The 14722-nt window shown below is 48.5% G+C and overlaps 1 protein-coding gene across 5 annotated transcripts in view; it reads left to right on the top strand.

Annotated features, from left to right (window-relative positions):
* Positions 1–14722, top strand: part of drp2 (dystrophin related protein 2) — an 87541-nt gene that overhangs the window by 48377 nt on the left and 24442 nt on the right. For all 5 annotated transcript variants that reach the window (XM_081698909.1, XM_081698910.1, XM_081698907.1 and 2 more), the window contains 5 exons: positions 7420–7576; positions 10976–11096; positions 11342–11610; positions 12583–12729; positions 13931–14009. In XM_081698909.1, the coding sequence (XP_081555035.1) occupies positions 7420–7576; positions 10976–11096; positions 11342–11610; positions 12583–12729; positions 13931–14009 (773 nt within the window). The remainder of the gene's footprint in view (positions 1–7419; positions 7577–10975; positions 11097–11341; positions 11611–12582; positions 12730–13930; positions 14010–14722) is intronic.

Below are 14722 nucleotides of genomic sequence, written 5' to 3'. Positions count from 1 at the left end.
CCCCAACCCCACCCCACTTCCGCAGCAGGTGATCATGGGATCATCCTCAAACAGCCCAGCAGGCAGAATGATGGCATAGAAAAATATGTCCTAATGGGCACAGACAGAATGCTAAGTGGCTTTCCATCGGAGATCTTCAGGCAGTACATTGAGTCGTCTAGGCCACGAGGCTGCTTCTTGTCTGACTAGGTTTTCCCAGACCAGCTGCTGTGGTCCTGAGACAGACTGGCTCGGTCAGGATCTTATTGCCGCGATACGTTTTGAATTTTGTAAATCTCATGTCATCATAAAAAAATGTCATGCAAACTTCCCTATTTTCCTTCAGTCTGTCCCAGCATTTGTCTCGCCTGGCCTGGTTGTCCGTCCTCGGGGCCCTGGGGCACGTTTCTCAGAATGAGTGACACAGAGTCTGAGACGCTGAGAATTAGGCACGCTTTATTCAGAGATACCTGACAGCAAAGCAGATGAGTAAGCGGAAATATGTAAATGACATAGCAAGTGCAACATGTGCAGACTTGATAGAATATGCAGTATCAAAAATGAGACCGCCGTCTGTCACTAGCTCAAACCGTACTTGATGTAGCCGTTCACCTGTCTAAGAATGGACATGCCAACATGACAGAGAAAAGACCTTTAACATGGCTGGATAGAAATGACTGCAGTGTAGAGAAAAGGGAGTCGCGTTGTAGGAAATCCTAACAAAACTAATCAACAGTTTTTTATTGTTAGGCTTCCCACAAGCTTCCCACGAGGTACTCCATCTGCGTCGCGATCCACCAATCACAGCTCCCTTCTCTGTTCAGCCTCTCCTAATTACTACTCGTCATCACCTGTACACTGTGAGACATACATGACATATTCATTTCCACCATATCCATTGTGTGTGTGTGCTGAGCATTTAATCTACCCTGTCTATGTTCCAATCCGTTTTGCTTCCTGACATTCGCCTCTGCTTTAGGCTCTTTCGGTTTGGCTGCCTGGTGTTCGCTTGCCCCTAATGTTTTGGCTAATCTCTCTCTGGTTGCCGCCCTTTGCCTGGCTGTGGACTATGGCTTCGGATAGACCCCTTTATAATGAGAGCAGCACGTTCACTCCACCCTGTGCGCATCTGAGTTGTGTCTGCAGTGTTAACCGCTATGAGGAGCATGTTATGAGAGTGTTGACCGTGTTGAAGTGAGGGTTTTATTTTATAAGAAATTTTAAAACCCACAGTGTGATTTCATGTTTTATACTAGAGCAGTTTCCCCATGAATAATTTACCGCAAATATCAGCAGCAAAAACATTTTCTCGGAAAATATGGCAATAAAAAAATAAGTCAAATGAACACAGCCTTGCATTGTCATAATCAGAAGACAATTGGACCTTGTTGGTGTGCTCTCACACACTAAAATGCGTTGTGGTCTGGGTGGAATGTGTCCTGGGGGTTAGTGAGAGGACAGAGGCATGCTGGGAATGTGTTGCCGTGGTGAGGGAGCCGTACCGGTGTTGGCTCTGCCTGTTTCGGGACACTCGCTTCCCACGTGACACAGATGTGAGGGGGTGCTGATGGCCTGAGACATTCTTCTCGCACCCACTGAACTCTGTGCAGCCTGCTGTTCACATTAAAACACACAGAGTATCACTGTACTAACATACTGGCACTAAGCCATTTTCCATAGCTTGGGACCGTCTTGTCAGTGTGGTGGGCTCTGAATCCAAAGCTATTTGAGTTCTGTCCTATAGGAAAATAATGCCAATACTGATGATCTTGGAGTGCAGTGACCCCTCCACCATCCAGTATCCTCGTTGTTACTCTCTACTGTAATGTCTTGTCAGGTCCTGGTGCCATCCAGGCTAGTAAGTCTTAATTGATCTATAATGGAATGATAATTGCTATAATCTAATCTAGGAAACCGGGGTCAGTGAATAAAAGTTCTTTGGGTTGTTTGTGCTGTTGAAATGTGTGTGTGTGAGTGTGTGAGTGTGTGAGTATAGGAGACAGCATTTGTGTGCTGGTATTGCTGTAGCCGTGGAGCTCTGTGAAGTCTCCACTATCTCTGACCATTTATGGACATGTAACATTGTTGACGCACAGGCTTTTTGACTCATCCTGAAATTGGTGCCGTTTCTCAGGCTTTTAAGCTTTTAAGCGACGTGCCATCCTGAGTTTTCTGAACTCCAGAACCGTTAATGTGAGACTTACAGTGGTGTCTTAATTAGTCGGGTTTAGAGCGAGGACCTAAGCGCTTCATGTAGAAATGTCAAGACAAAATCTTCATCTGATAACCTCATCTCACTAGGAGAGAGAAAGCACTTTAAGAGCGCGTTTACGCGGCACACGCCAACCCTAAACAGAGTCTCCGTAGAAACCCACGCGTGTCTTTTGGGCTCCCTGCTTCTGCACTTGCGTCATTCTGGGGGCTTGCAGATGAGGAGATTTGACCGACACAGGGCTGTGTCTGTGTGATTTCAGCGGGGTGGGCGGGCACTCGCGTTCGCACACGTACCGAACGTTGTGCGAACACCAGGGCTGCCAAACAAGCCCGAACTTTTTCAGACGCTCTAATGAAGGAACACATTGGCGGGGATTTATAAGAGTGTGAATTATTTAACGTCTGTTCGGCGGCGGGGGAGTGGGGTTGCGATGAGTATGGTGGGTGGAGGCAGTGAGGCGCGATGCATGCACATCCATCAGGCAGTGCGGTGTGAATCAAACCGTCCTGTTTCGCTGGCTACAGCCACTGTGGCCATGCCGACTGCCGCTGTCTGGCTTTGAAAGGACATCATTATGTTGTGCCACTTAGGACAGCACTCATTCAAAAAGAATCATTAAACAAGAGGCGTGGGGTCAAAATGGGGGGGTCATAAACAGTATTCACATGGGTGAACCCCTAATTATTCTTAATTGTGATGAAGAGGATGGAGGGTATCTGATTAATCCCAACAGATGGGCCACAGACAGCAGTTTGAAGTGCTTCTGAAAGCTGTGTGGATGGCAGGCGAAGCTCTGTGCCCTCACTTTGACTTCAGGCTCACCAGAGACTACGGATAAAGCAGCTTTGGACGTGGTTGTCCGGCTCGGAGTGCCCGACCTCTGCTCTACTCTCTGTCTCCCGACACAGAGAAGATCAGGCTTGTGCTCAGCTGCCAGGGCCAGTTAGCGTTACACGTCCTCCCTCTACCTCCTGAGACCGGGCTCTCCTCTTGCTCCTCGCTCCCCCACTCCACGAGACATCTGCCCTTGAAAAACGTCCATTTCGTGGCCCGTCAGCTCTGCGCGCCTTATCTCTTCATTAATCCCGGCTCTGCGGAGGCTGTGCACTCGAGCTTCCACGGGCGTCTGCATGTGCCATTTTGTCGCCAGTGCCTGTTATGTAATTGAACACTTCTGTGCATGCACCCAGTGGCGTGTCCACACGCGTGTCTCCACGCATGTGCTTTGCGATGCATGCGGCTAAACTCGTTTGTACAGGGGCGATCAGCAGTAAGCTTGCTCCTAAGTGGATATGTTTTTTGACGTGTGTGTGTGTGTGTGTGTGTTTCGGAAGCATATGATGTGGAGAATGAAGGTTAAGGAAGTGAGTCATGCTCATTTGCTCTCAGTCCTGATGCCTAGTGCAGTCACCGTGAGTTTAGCACAGATCTGCTAAATTCAAATACACATCACTAACTCACCCCTAGGGTGGCAAAACTGTTTCCCGCTCTGCGATGGCTTGCCCCGTTTCAGCAGCAGAGCAACTCCCTCTCGCATACCGCACTGAAGAGCTCTTTCAAACACAGGAAATTTGTTTTAATCGAATGGAATTTTTAAAAATGGCAATGGAATCAGTTTCTGATGTTAAAGTGACTTGATTTTGTTGGCCTAGCATAATTTTTATGTGTAAATTGCTGGAGGTGACATGGTACATTGAAATACCCTGGGCAGAAATTAACCATTCCTTTTTTGACTTCATGAGAGGTTTTTTATTAACACCGTGGGGAGAATGCAGTCATTGCTCATTAGTTTATTGATTCAGTATAGCCAGTTCTATCGCATGATGAATTGTTGGCACTAACTGAAGTTCTAGCCTTGTTCACAAATCTATTTTTCACCTTCTTTCAGAACATTTCAAATTGATCCCAGCACCTATTTTAAGCAAGTCGTTATGTTTTGTCAACTGAATTGCATATTACAACAAATCTGATAGCCAAGCCAAGAAGCTTCTAACTACTTACCACTACGAAACCCATTAGCTGTGCTGTGAATGTGTTTTGTCTCGATTGTAGGGAGGTGAGCGAATTAGTTATTAGTTCATTAGATATATAAAAGTCTTATCCTGCTTTCATGTCTCCTGACTATAACATTAATAGGAACACAGTAAATGTGTGTGCCCGTCTGTGTGTGTGTGTATATGCGTGTGTGTGTGCGTGCGCTGAAAACATTAGTCATTGACAGGGCTGCAGAGCATAGCTTAAGACATGCACCTAATAAGGCATTTGATAAAAAAGAGTGCAAACAGCCTAACTCATGCCTTCAGCCCTTCACTGACCAGTGACTCGCGGCCTGACGGCTGAGTGCTATGTGATTGAGGTGTTGGGTTCCACACATTCGCACTCCACACATTCTGAAAGGAAAAGAATGGAGATGTTCCCAACGCAGCCTGTTCTGTTATCCAGGTTTTCCTGTACCGATGAGCTGGAGCGCACTGGGAGGGGCCTGGAACAGCTCCCGAGGTCTATTTGTCAGAGAAACAAGCTGCTTCAATCCCATCCTCTAGGGCCGCGCTGTAGAGCGAGTGCCCCGCAGGCTGTCCTTATTGACAGCGTCGGCCTCGCTGGCTGATGCGTCACGTGAAATCTGGATATCCGCTGCCTTACAAGGAGCCGCATGGTGACCCCGGGGCTCCTTCACCCGCCATCATCAAGCTGGGTGCCCTTGCCACTCGGGCCCCCGGCAACCGTCACGGTGCTGCCTCCGAGGCGTGCCAGGAATGGCCTCCCATTAATCCCGGACAAGGGGCGGAGGAGAGACTTTGGCAGCCCGGGTCTGTCGCAGTTCCAGCACGCCCCTCCATGTGACTCCCCGTCCATTACACAGTGCCGGCCCCTTAAAGTGTCTCCCCTTTCACTAGGAAAAGGAGCGCGGTTACAACTACACCTGTTTGGCGGAAGCGTCTTTGGTTCGTTGCTTGTGGACCCAGCAGGCTCGGGGAGGGTCCGTGCGATGCACGGGCCTGCTCAGGGAGATTTGGGAGAGCCAGTGCCCACTGCTTGGCAGCGTGGAGGGTGCAGGTTGACGTTTTGTACGGATCGTGGCGTGGTGGGTGTTTTGAAGAGACGGCGGGAGAGCGGGAGAGAGAGAGAGGTGCTGGGTGTATGTGGAAAGTGGTGGTAAATCATCGTGTTTTTTTTGGCTTGAGCTCAGCTGTGATGTGCCTTTGTGATGTGGATCAGTGTGTGAGGGCCCAGGCTATATAAAGTATATACTCTTTCTGGGACACCTGTATCCTGTCCGCTGTGAACCAGGAGTGCTGAATGGCTCTAATGCAGTCAAATTACAGTTAGGAGATGGAAATAACGGCATTTTATACATGAAGACAGAACAGATATGCCCCCCCCATGTGCACGTTCACAAACACAAACACACACACACACACACACAAATAGAAATCCACACAAATAGAAATCCCCACAAACAATAAGTCAAGGACATGATCAGTCCTTAGTGAGAGCTAAGAACAAAACAAACACCATCAACAGATGCACCCGTGTTACAGAGAAGGTAGGCATATTTACCCTGCTTCTTTGCTTCCTGCGCTTGCCCCCTGTACATAAACGCACACACCGTCACACACAAACACAGGCACTGAAAATCACACACAATCGGACTACACACAAGGCTGTGGATGCTTGTTTGATGGTGGTGTGTTTGGGTGCAGTATATTCATGGCACAAAGCCCATTAGAGGAGCCCCACCTACCGCCCCACTTCACTTGGAAGCCATCAGCCAGAGCGGTTATGCTAAGTGCACGCATCAAGCACAGTCTCTGGGTGACAGCAGATTCCTTTCATGTGGATGACATGAATTGTGCGGAGGTCTAAACCTCACTGCCGACTGGCCTTCGACTCATTACTTTTATGTGTGTGTGTGTGCGCTTGCGAGGTTGAGATTATAGAGCCGACTGGTAGCCCTAGATCACGCAGGGTCTTTAATGCAGTGTTCATAGCCTGGCTGCCTTTATTGGAGTCTGATAAGAAAATCATAAGGGTCTCCAGTCCATTCCAGAACAGAGCAGGCAGAGGTAGGTTCCTCTTCTGTGCGTATTCCAGCTCTCCTTCCACTTTCTCTTGTTCATTTTTTCTCCTTCTTTCATTTGAGTTTTCCCTTTTTCTTTCTCCTTCACTTGCTCATTCTATACTCATTCTCTCATTCTACTCTCCTCTTCTGCTGCTCTCCCATATATAACCCTAAGGAAGCAATGGCTTACCATTCAGACATCACGAGACGCTAGGCAAACCGTGGCAAACAGAGATGAAAAATCCAGACTGTAGCCCCAGCACGCTTTGTGTGCTACTGCCGTTTGTTATGCTGGATTGCCGCATTGCCTACTTCTCAAATTGAGGCTAATCAGAATATATAAAAGCACAGCCTCCGTGTCCTGTTCACTGCTGTTGCTCACGGCATGAGCTGTAATCACAAGGGTTTTCTACCCCAAAACCCCCATGCAGAGCGACTCGATTCTTCAAGACATTGCAGCAGTCAAGCGCTTGCACTGTTCAATCGTACGGAAATTCACAGTCGCTTTGGGCCTAAACACTTATGCGCTTGAGCAAGTCATTACCGGACCTTCGCAAATCTTGGGTACTTTGTTTCGCCGCTTTCATTTTCCTGGTCTCCTCTTGCGCTCGCTCCCGCACTGTTAATACATCAGCCCGTGAGGATTTGCGAGCGGCGTGCAGCCGGGCGGCTCTGATGCGGCAGCATGTGGTGGGGTGTGGCCGAGCCCTGCTGCGGCGCTGGCTGTAATTGAAAAGCGGCTCTGTTCCCTCATGCCCTCCTCCCGTCCACCCCAGCTGTGAGAGTGATAGAAGCCGCCCGACTCCCAGAGACGATCCCAGCCTGTGCTTTGCAGGTGGCTAAGGGACTGATTTGATGGTTTGATTTTTTTTTTTTAAAACTCCATGTTCATGCTGTCATAAATGTGATTGGATCCTTCCCCACACCCTCTTCCATTTAAGCGCTGCAAATCAGTGAAGTGAAGCTCTCTTTTATCCTCTTGCTATGTGTAGGCGCACTGTGGAGACGCAGTGGCTTGGATATGGGACTCCTTTTTACATCTTGTCCTTGAAACGGAGGTTGGAGTCAGTCCGAGCGGAGCTGTCGGCCAGGGGAGCTCTGCTCTGGGTTGTGACCCTGGGTTGTGCCTCCGTGGTGGGGCTGTCGTCTTCTGTGTTGGCAGGGTGCGGCTGGAAGCCTTCTCAGACAACAGCGGAAAGCTGCAGATCTCCTTGCAGGAGATCATCGAATGGCTCACGGCCAAGGACGAGGAGCTGTCCGAGCAGCTGCCCATAGGGGGCGATGTGGGGGCAGTACAGCACCAGCGGGAGTTCCACCAGGTAGTGCCATACACACACACACATACACACACTTTTACATACAAACACATTTGCACCTTCCCTCATTTCTATATGTTTCAATTAGACATTCTCTTGTCTGTGGCTATTAATCAACCTGTCTATCAAAATAATGAGCCCAGTTAAACATTTAACACTTTGGAAGCGGGACAGGAGCTACAGTGTAATGAATTAGACAAGTGTGCTGGTTCATCCGCTTGTGAGGGATAATAAAAAACTGACCTATTATCATAAAGAGAAAGACATGTCTATACCCTTGTAATTGTAATGCCAACACTCCTCTGCTACTTGTCTGAACCAGAGCCAAGCCTACCAAAGTACAATTAATAACTTAAGCTATGTGTGTTTCTATAACCTCGCTCTGTTTCTTTGGGGGTGTGGTATTCTGCAAAGCACTGCAATGACTGTGTGCTGGTTTTCAAAAGCACGGAACCACACGTGCGTTATGATATCAACGGCTCACAGGTGCTACCGAATGCAGTGCTGTTCATATATACAAAGTTGCATACAAAAAGAAGTGAGGAGGATAATCTTGTTTCTGGCTCTTTTACAGACTCTCTCTCTCTATCTCTCTCTCACACACACACACACCCTTACACCATGTAATTGGTTCTGTACTGCTGTGGAAAGCTCTTTCCACCTTTGTTCCAATTTCTAGTGCTGTCAGTCTGTAATGTTCCACTGGAAGTCTAGTCCTGCAGGGGGTTGGGCGTTAGTGGGGAGAGGGACACTCCTCCTCTTACTCCCATTAGACAGTTTTAAGAAGCCAGAGATTACATTGCTTTCACACACACACACACACACACACACACACACACACACACACACACACACACACACACACACACACACACACACACACACACACACAAACTCATCTCCCTCATCCTCCACATGAACTTATAGTAATGCCAACCATGAAAATACATTCAGTATAACAGTAACAGCCTCAGCCTCCAACTCTAAACCATCATAGTCCTTCTAAACCATCATAGTCCTTCTAAACCATCATGGTCCTTCTAAACCATCAATGTCCTTCTAAACCATCAATGTCCTTCTAAACCATCACAGTCCTTCTAAACCATCAATGTCCTTCTAAAGCATCATAGTCCTACCAAACCACCATAGTCCTTCTAAAACATCATGGTCCTTCTAAACTACCATAGTCCTTCTAAACCATCATAATCCTACCAAACCATCTTAGTCCTTCTAAACCATCATGGTCCTTATAAACCATCAATGTTCTACTAAACCATCATAGTCCTTCTAAACCATAAATGTTCTTATAAACCATCATACTCCTTCTAAACCATAAATGTTCTTCTTAACCATCATAGTCTTTCCAAACCATCATAGTCCTCTTCACTTAACAGGTTCCCTGTGTATTTTTTTCCTGCAGCCCTTTCCATTGTAATCTATGCATGGTGCTCTTTTTGCCCAAGCATAATATTAGGCTTGGTGGTTAGCATGTTTGCCTCTCAGTGCTGTGGTCTCTGGTTTGAGTCTTTCTCTGGGTGGAGTTTCCATGTTCTGTCTGTGTGGGTTTCCTCTGGGGTCTCTGCTTTCTTCCCACAGTCCAGAGACATGGAGGTTAGGTCATTTGGCTATCCTAATAAATCCTGGGGTGTGTGTGTGTGTGTGTGTGTGTGTGTGTGTGAATGCCCAGTGATAGCTACCTTAATAAAAGTTGTCCTCGTGAATGATTGCATGCCCAGTGGTGGATGGTGCTCTATCCTGGGTGTTGTCCTCTTTCTCTTTCCTGCACCTGATTCAGTACCCCAGGGGGGTGGGTTTTCTGGTTGAGAGTATGCTCTGTGCAGTTGGCTGCTGCTTCTCACTGGTGTGTGACTGGATGTAAAAGCTGTAGGTGTTAATTGGAAAGTGACCTTGAGTTCCTTAAATGGTGCTATATCAATATAACTTTCATTCCATTCATAATGATTATGTGGATTTTTCAGACGATATTCAGATATGTGACACCCTGCACTTTTTTGTGCCTGTCCCTGTTTAGTGTTTGTCCAATTTGAATTCTGGTGTGACCTCCACCAGACAGCAGACTGCAACGTCAGTGAGGCAACCCCGAAAAAAACCCCAGCAGCTATTATGGACATTTGTATTCTCAGGGTGCAGGCAAACGGTAGCCCTTTAGCCACTATCAGCCTTCAGAGCTTGTGTTTGTGTGTGTGTGTTCTCTGTGCTGTTATCTTTAAGAGAGCAGGGTATAATGAGGTCAGAATCAGGTCAGGACAAGACTGCCATCTTAACACTGAACACTGAATGTGTCTATACCGACGTATGCAGAACTGACATGATCCAAAATTTTTTTTTTTTTCATGTTTCCTAAGCCAGTGGCAGAGCTCCTGACTGTAAAATTTAGTGAGAATGAAAGTTTTAGGCTGAAGGAAGAAAGAACTATGCTCACCCCAGGCCTTGGCTAGTGTGTGTGTGTGTGTGTGTGTGTGTGTGTGTGTGTAGTTGTGTGCGGGGTGGTTTGGGTGGGGGACCTTTTGCCATGGAAACACAACAGGAGCCTTATCACTGTTAGCAGTCCTTCAGTGCACTCTTGGGTGTTTACCTGCGGCCGTGTTTTCCACTTCGTCAGGCTCTGTATTCATCTGCATTTGCTTCACAAGGGGCCCGTGCAGGGATACTGCTACCGCACTGGGCCTTTGTGCGGCTGCTCTGGTTGAATGAGAGACAACAGCCATTGTACTCCATGGCCTGAGCAACTCCATTTGGTAATAAAGGACGTTTTAAGTAAAGGGTAATCTCTTCTTGCAGTGTCAGGGTTGGCCTTTCGGCTTTCACGGTGGCGAGTGAGAAGCGTTGTGCCGAGTAAGCTGGTCCGCGTGCGAGTGATGGAGGAGCTGCTGGGGTCGATTAGAGCACGCCTGGGGGTAACAGGGGCATGTCTCTTAGCATCCATTGGGGAAACGGTTATAGGGTGAATTCCCCCAATGAATCATAGCAGGAAGATCATCGTGATGTAGGAAGCGTAACCCAGGCCGTGCTTTTCTTAGTGAGACGGTTTTTGGAAAGCTTGACCCTGGGTGAGATAGGCAGTCCTGGACGTGTGCAGACTGGCAGGGGAGTGCGCCCATGCTTTGCCGTGCTGCAGCATCCATACACATGACTTTGGTGGGTGGGCAGAGAGCCAGCACTGTGTGTGTGTGTGTATGTGTGTGTGAGAGTGTGTGTCTTCGTGTGTGAGCTGCTGAGTGTGCCTGTACAAATGTGCATTGTGCATATCCGTGCCTACTAGAAATCAGTCAGGAGTCAGTAGCCTCTCAATCTTCAGATCCTTGATGTTGATTTATGTACTCGGGAGTATCTTCAAACTGGCTACAGATGGACTCCCTCTCCTCACCTCACTGTCCGCAGGCCTTCATGGAGGATGTGAAGTCCAGGGGGCCATTCATCTACTCTGTGCTGGAGTCTGCCCAGGCCTTTCTGACGCAGCACCCATTCCAGGAGCCTGAGGAGACGCTGCCAGACGGCAAAGGTCTGCCGCTCGTTCCTCAACCCCCCGGCCACTTACAATTCTGCCCCTTCGAGCCACCATTTTTTTGACATACTCAGCACAGGAGTATCCAGGGAGAATTCAGCATGTTTTATGTAGGCCGTTGACTGGAGCTGGGTCATCCCCAATTAGCCCAGTGCAGCGGTGCATGCCACATGCGCAGACATCAATAATGAAGACATTTGGGCCATTGTGTTCACTGTTTTGTCTCCTCTCCTCTCGTGCAGAGGTGTCTCCGAGGCGACGCATGCTGAACGTGAGCCGCTCCGTGTGGAAGCAGGCAAACGTGACCAGCGACCTTTGGGAGAAGCTGACGGCACGTTGCGTGGACCGCCACCGGCACATGGAGCGCACCCTAGAGCGGCTGCTGCAGGTGCAGGCAGCCATGGGTGAGCTGGCGGCGGCTCTGGAGCAGGCCGAGGGCGTGCGCGATGCCTGGGAGCCTGTCGGAGACCTCTTCATCGACTCACTGCAGGACCACATAGATGCCACCAAGGTGTGCAGAGTGAGGCCTTCTGCCTGGGCAGCGCGCAGCTGAGAGCTGTTCACAGTAATGCTGGCCACAGTAGGCTGATCCGAGTGGCGGCTTTGAAGCGCACAAAGTATTGCTTGTCCTGTTGGGGTAACCGCAGCAACCCATGGGACTCCTGAAATGCTTCGTAGTGCCTCCAGTTCTCCTGCTCTGTGGGTTTCCGCTCTAGGCCTGCTGTAAGCAGCAGTAGCTATAAAGCTATATAAACGGGGGCAACAGATAAAAATCTTTACATATGTCGAATGTGAAACGGAGCTTAAACCGACAGTAGCTGCTGTGAGGAGTGGGGCTGGCCGCCCATTCTCCATTATGCAGTTCCCTGTTTCCTTTTTGGTAGCTGCACGTTGAAGCCTGACTGCAGGAGGCATGGCCAGCACGGCCGAATTAAAAACCGCGGCCGTTCTGATTGGCCGTTCTTGGGCATAAAGAAATGAGGTGGTCACTTCCTGTCCTCTCATTACCACTGACCTGTAAGTGGGTCACATCTGAAACATAACTGCAATAAACTAGACGCTATAATCTTGTGTGGGGGACGCTGTCCTAGCAATGCCCAGCCTCTCATTGGCTGCCGGTGCTGGCGTCTGGGTGGCCCTGTCTGCACAAGCCCCTGGATGTTGCCTTTCTATTCCAAGGTGGAGAAGAACACGGGGGACCTGCTGTTTGCATCTCTAGCACATCATTAATCTTGATTTGCCCTGGACATGCATCAAAAATGGCAGGAGCCCGTGAGAAATCAAACCTCCAGCTGTCCGAGTGAGCAGTGAGGCTAACCAGCACGCTTCGCCATCCCCCTCGCTCTCTCTCTCTCTCTCTCTCTCTCTCTCTCTCTTTCTCTCCTTTCTTGCATTCTGTCTTTCATTCCATATTTTTCTTTTCTCTCTCTTTCTTTCTCTTTCTCCCTCTCTCTGTCTTTCTGCCCCTGCTCCACCTCTTCAGCTCTTTAAGGACGAGCTGATCCAAGTGAAGGAGGGCATGAAGCAGATCAATGACCTGGCCCACCAGCTGGCCATCTCCGACGTGCACCTGTCCATGGAGAACGCCCGTGCCCTGGAGCACCTCAACAACAGGTGGAAGCTGCTGCAGGTAGGCGACACACACCTGTGTGTGAGCGCGTGTGTATGTGTGTGTGTGAACATGTGTGACCCACTGTTATTTACATGCCCCCTTATACAAACTCTCAGGTTGTACCAGTCTGCTCCATTTGTTTGGGACTCACTCACAGATGTAATGCATTTTAAACTCTAATGTTCTCATATTTAATCTCTTAAATAATTTATCACCTCGGGTCTGGGTGAAAACGCTCAGTCATTTCAGCTTAACTACACTTAATGCAAACACACGAACACACAAAACGACACAAACTCAAATAGCATTCTAAACTAGCTGGGAAATACCTTCGTCTGGCACAGACATTTCCATTCGTTATTCGTTTCTCCACAGTGCTCAACTTGAGCATCTATTTAGACTAAATATGAACAAATCAATTAGGCTGAACCAGCCCACCTTTTTACATTGACTAGTGGAGACATGTAGTGTGCAGAGGGCTACATTAATTTCCCATTATGCTTGAATTAGAGCCCAGTGTCCTTGAAATGCCTGAGACAGAGAGAGAGAGAGAGAGAGAGAGAGAGAGAGAGAGAGAGAGAGAGAGAGAGAGAGAGAGAGAGAGAGAGAGAGATTCTGGGGCTTTGTGTCGGTATGAATAGATTTTCGGGCTTTACATCCTGTTCTTTACATCCCTGTTTTGACATCCTCTGACGATGCTTTACATGGCAAATCCAATACCTTCTAAATCAGCCAGGATTAGGTAGAAGAGCGTATTCCCCAGAGACGCTTCTCCAGGAAAAGAATTTGGAGTCAAGGATTGAGTGCAGTAAACTTCTTGTGCACTAAATTGCAGGCTGTCTCTGGCCAGTCCTTCCCGCTCCCCTGGGCTCCGTCCACCGGAGCGCACTCCATTCCCTGCCCATTTACTTCAGCCTAGCTGTTGTCTTCATTTGAAGCTTTTCCTGCTTCCCTCAAAGGACAGGGAGGAGAGCTGTCCGCTAACTGCAGGAAGAGAGAGCAAGCGTCTGTGTCTGTGTGCACCCGTTTCCATTTTGTGCTTTTCAGTGAGAGTATGCGTGCATGTTTCTGTGTGTGTGTGTGTGTGTGTGTTTATGTGTGTTCACAAAGAGGGGTTAAATACAAGAAAAGAGTCCCTTGTGATTCACCCCAGGGTATTTCTTGTTCTGTCTGTTTTTCTGTTCTCTTGTTTTATCTCTTCTCTCCCCCCCAATCTCAGGGTTCTATCGAGGAGCGCCTGAAGCAGTTGCAGGACGCCCACAGAGACTTTGGCCCCGGATCGCAGCACTTCCTCTCCAGTAAGCTGGCCTGCTGGTGGGAGGCTGCCCCGGGCTGCCTGTTGCCCTGTGGGCCTGGGGGGGGGGGTTGGACAGGGAACGGGGCCAGAGCCAGGAGGAAGGTCCGCTAACTGCACGCTGATGACTGGGCTACCGCGGCACACTCAACTCAGCAGCGCAGAGTCTGCCGTCTCACCAGAATTCCAGGTCTCTGCCCGGGCACTCCCACGGAGCGGCTGGCTTAGCCGTGGAAGTGCAAAACTCTGAGGCGGGTGCCTCTGGGAGCTGGAGACGAGACGTGCGGCCCTTTAAATCGCTGATATCAGTGCTAACATAGCCCTTGATTCAAAATAATTTCCCCCGTAAGGGGGTCTGTTACTCCGTCTGCTCTAAACTGTTTTTCTTCCTTTTCCCAGTGCTGAATTTTTTTGCACTACTGATTGCGAGAAATGTGTAACTTCCCTTGACTCACATTCCCTCACACTGCATATGTAATTTTGTAATGCAACATTAAAAATTTATTCTATATTTTAATAATGCATCATGTTATGTTCAAAAATGTAATGTACTTTTTTGTCATATGCTAATATTAGTCATAGAGATTTTCTGATCACACATGCTATTAATGCCGGTCACAAGGTTTTAAACTTCTGCCTATGCGTCATTATTGAACAAAGTGCTCAAGAGCGAATTCTAATCACTTCCCAGTGCCATGGGAGCATGAAGATGCATTG

The sequence above is a fragment of the Electrophorus electricus genome, chromosome 16 (assembly GCF_041902795.1).
Source record: "Electrophorus electricus isolate QZ-2024a chromosome 16, ASM4190279v1, whole genome shotgun sequence".
Classification (NCBI taxonomy): domain Eukaryota; kingdom Metazoa; phylum Chordata; class Actinopteri; order Gymnotiformes; family Gymnotidae; genus Electrophorus; species Electrophorus electricus.
The sequence above is the reverse complement of the archived record's forward strand: the minus strand, read 5'-3'. Positions and strand labels throughout refer to the sequence as shown.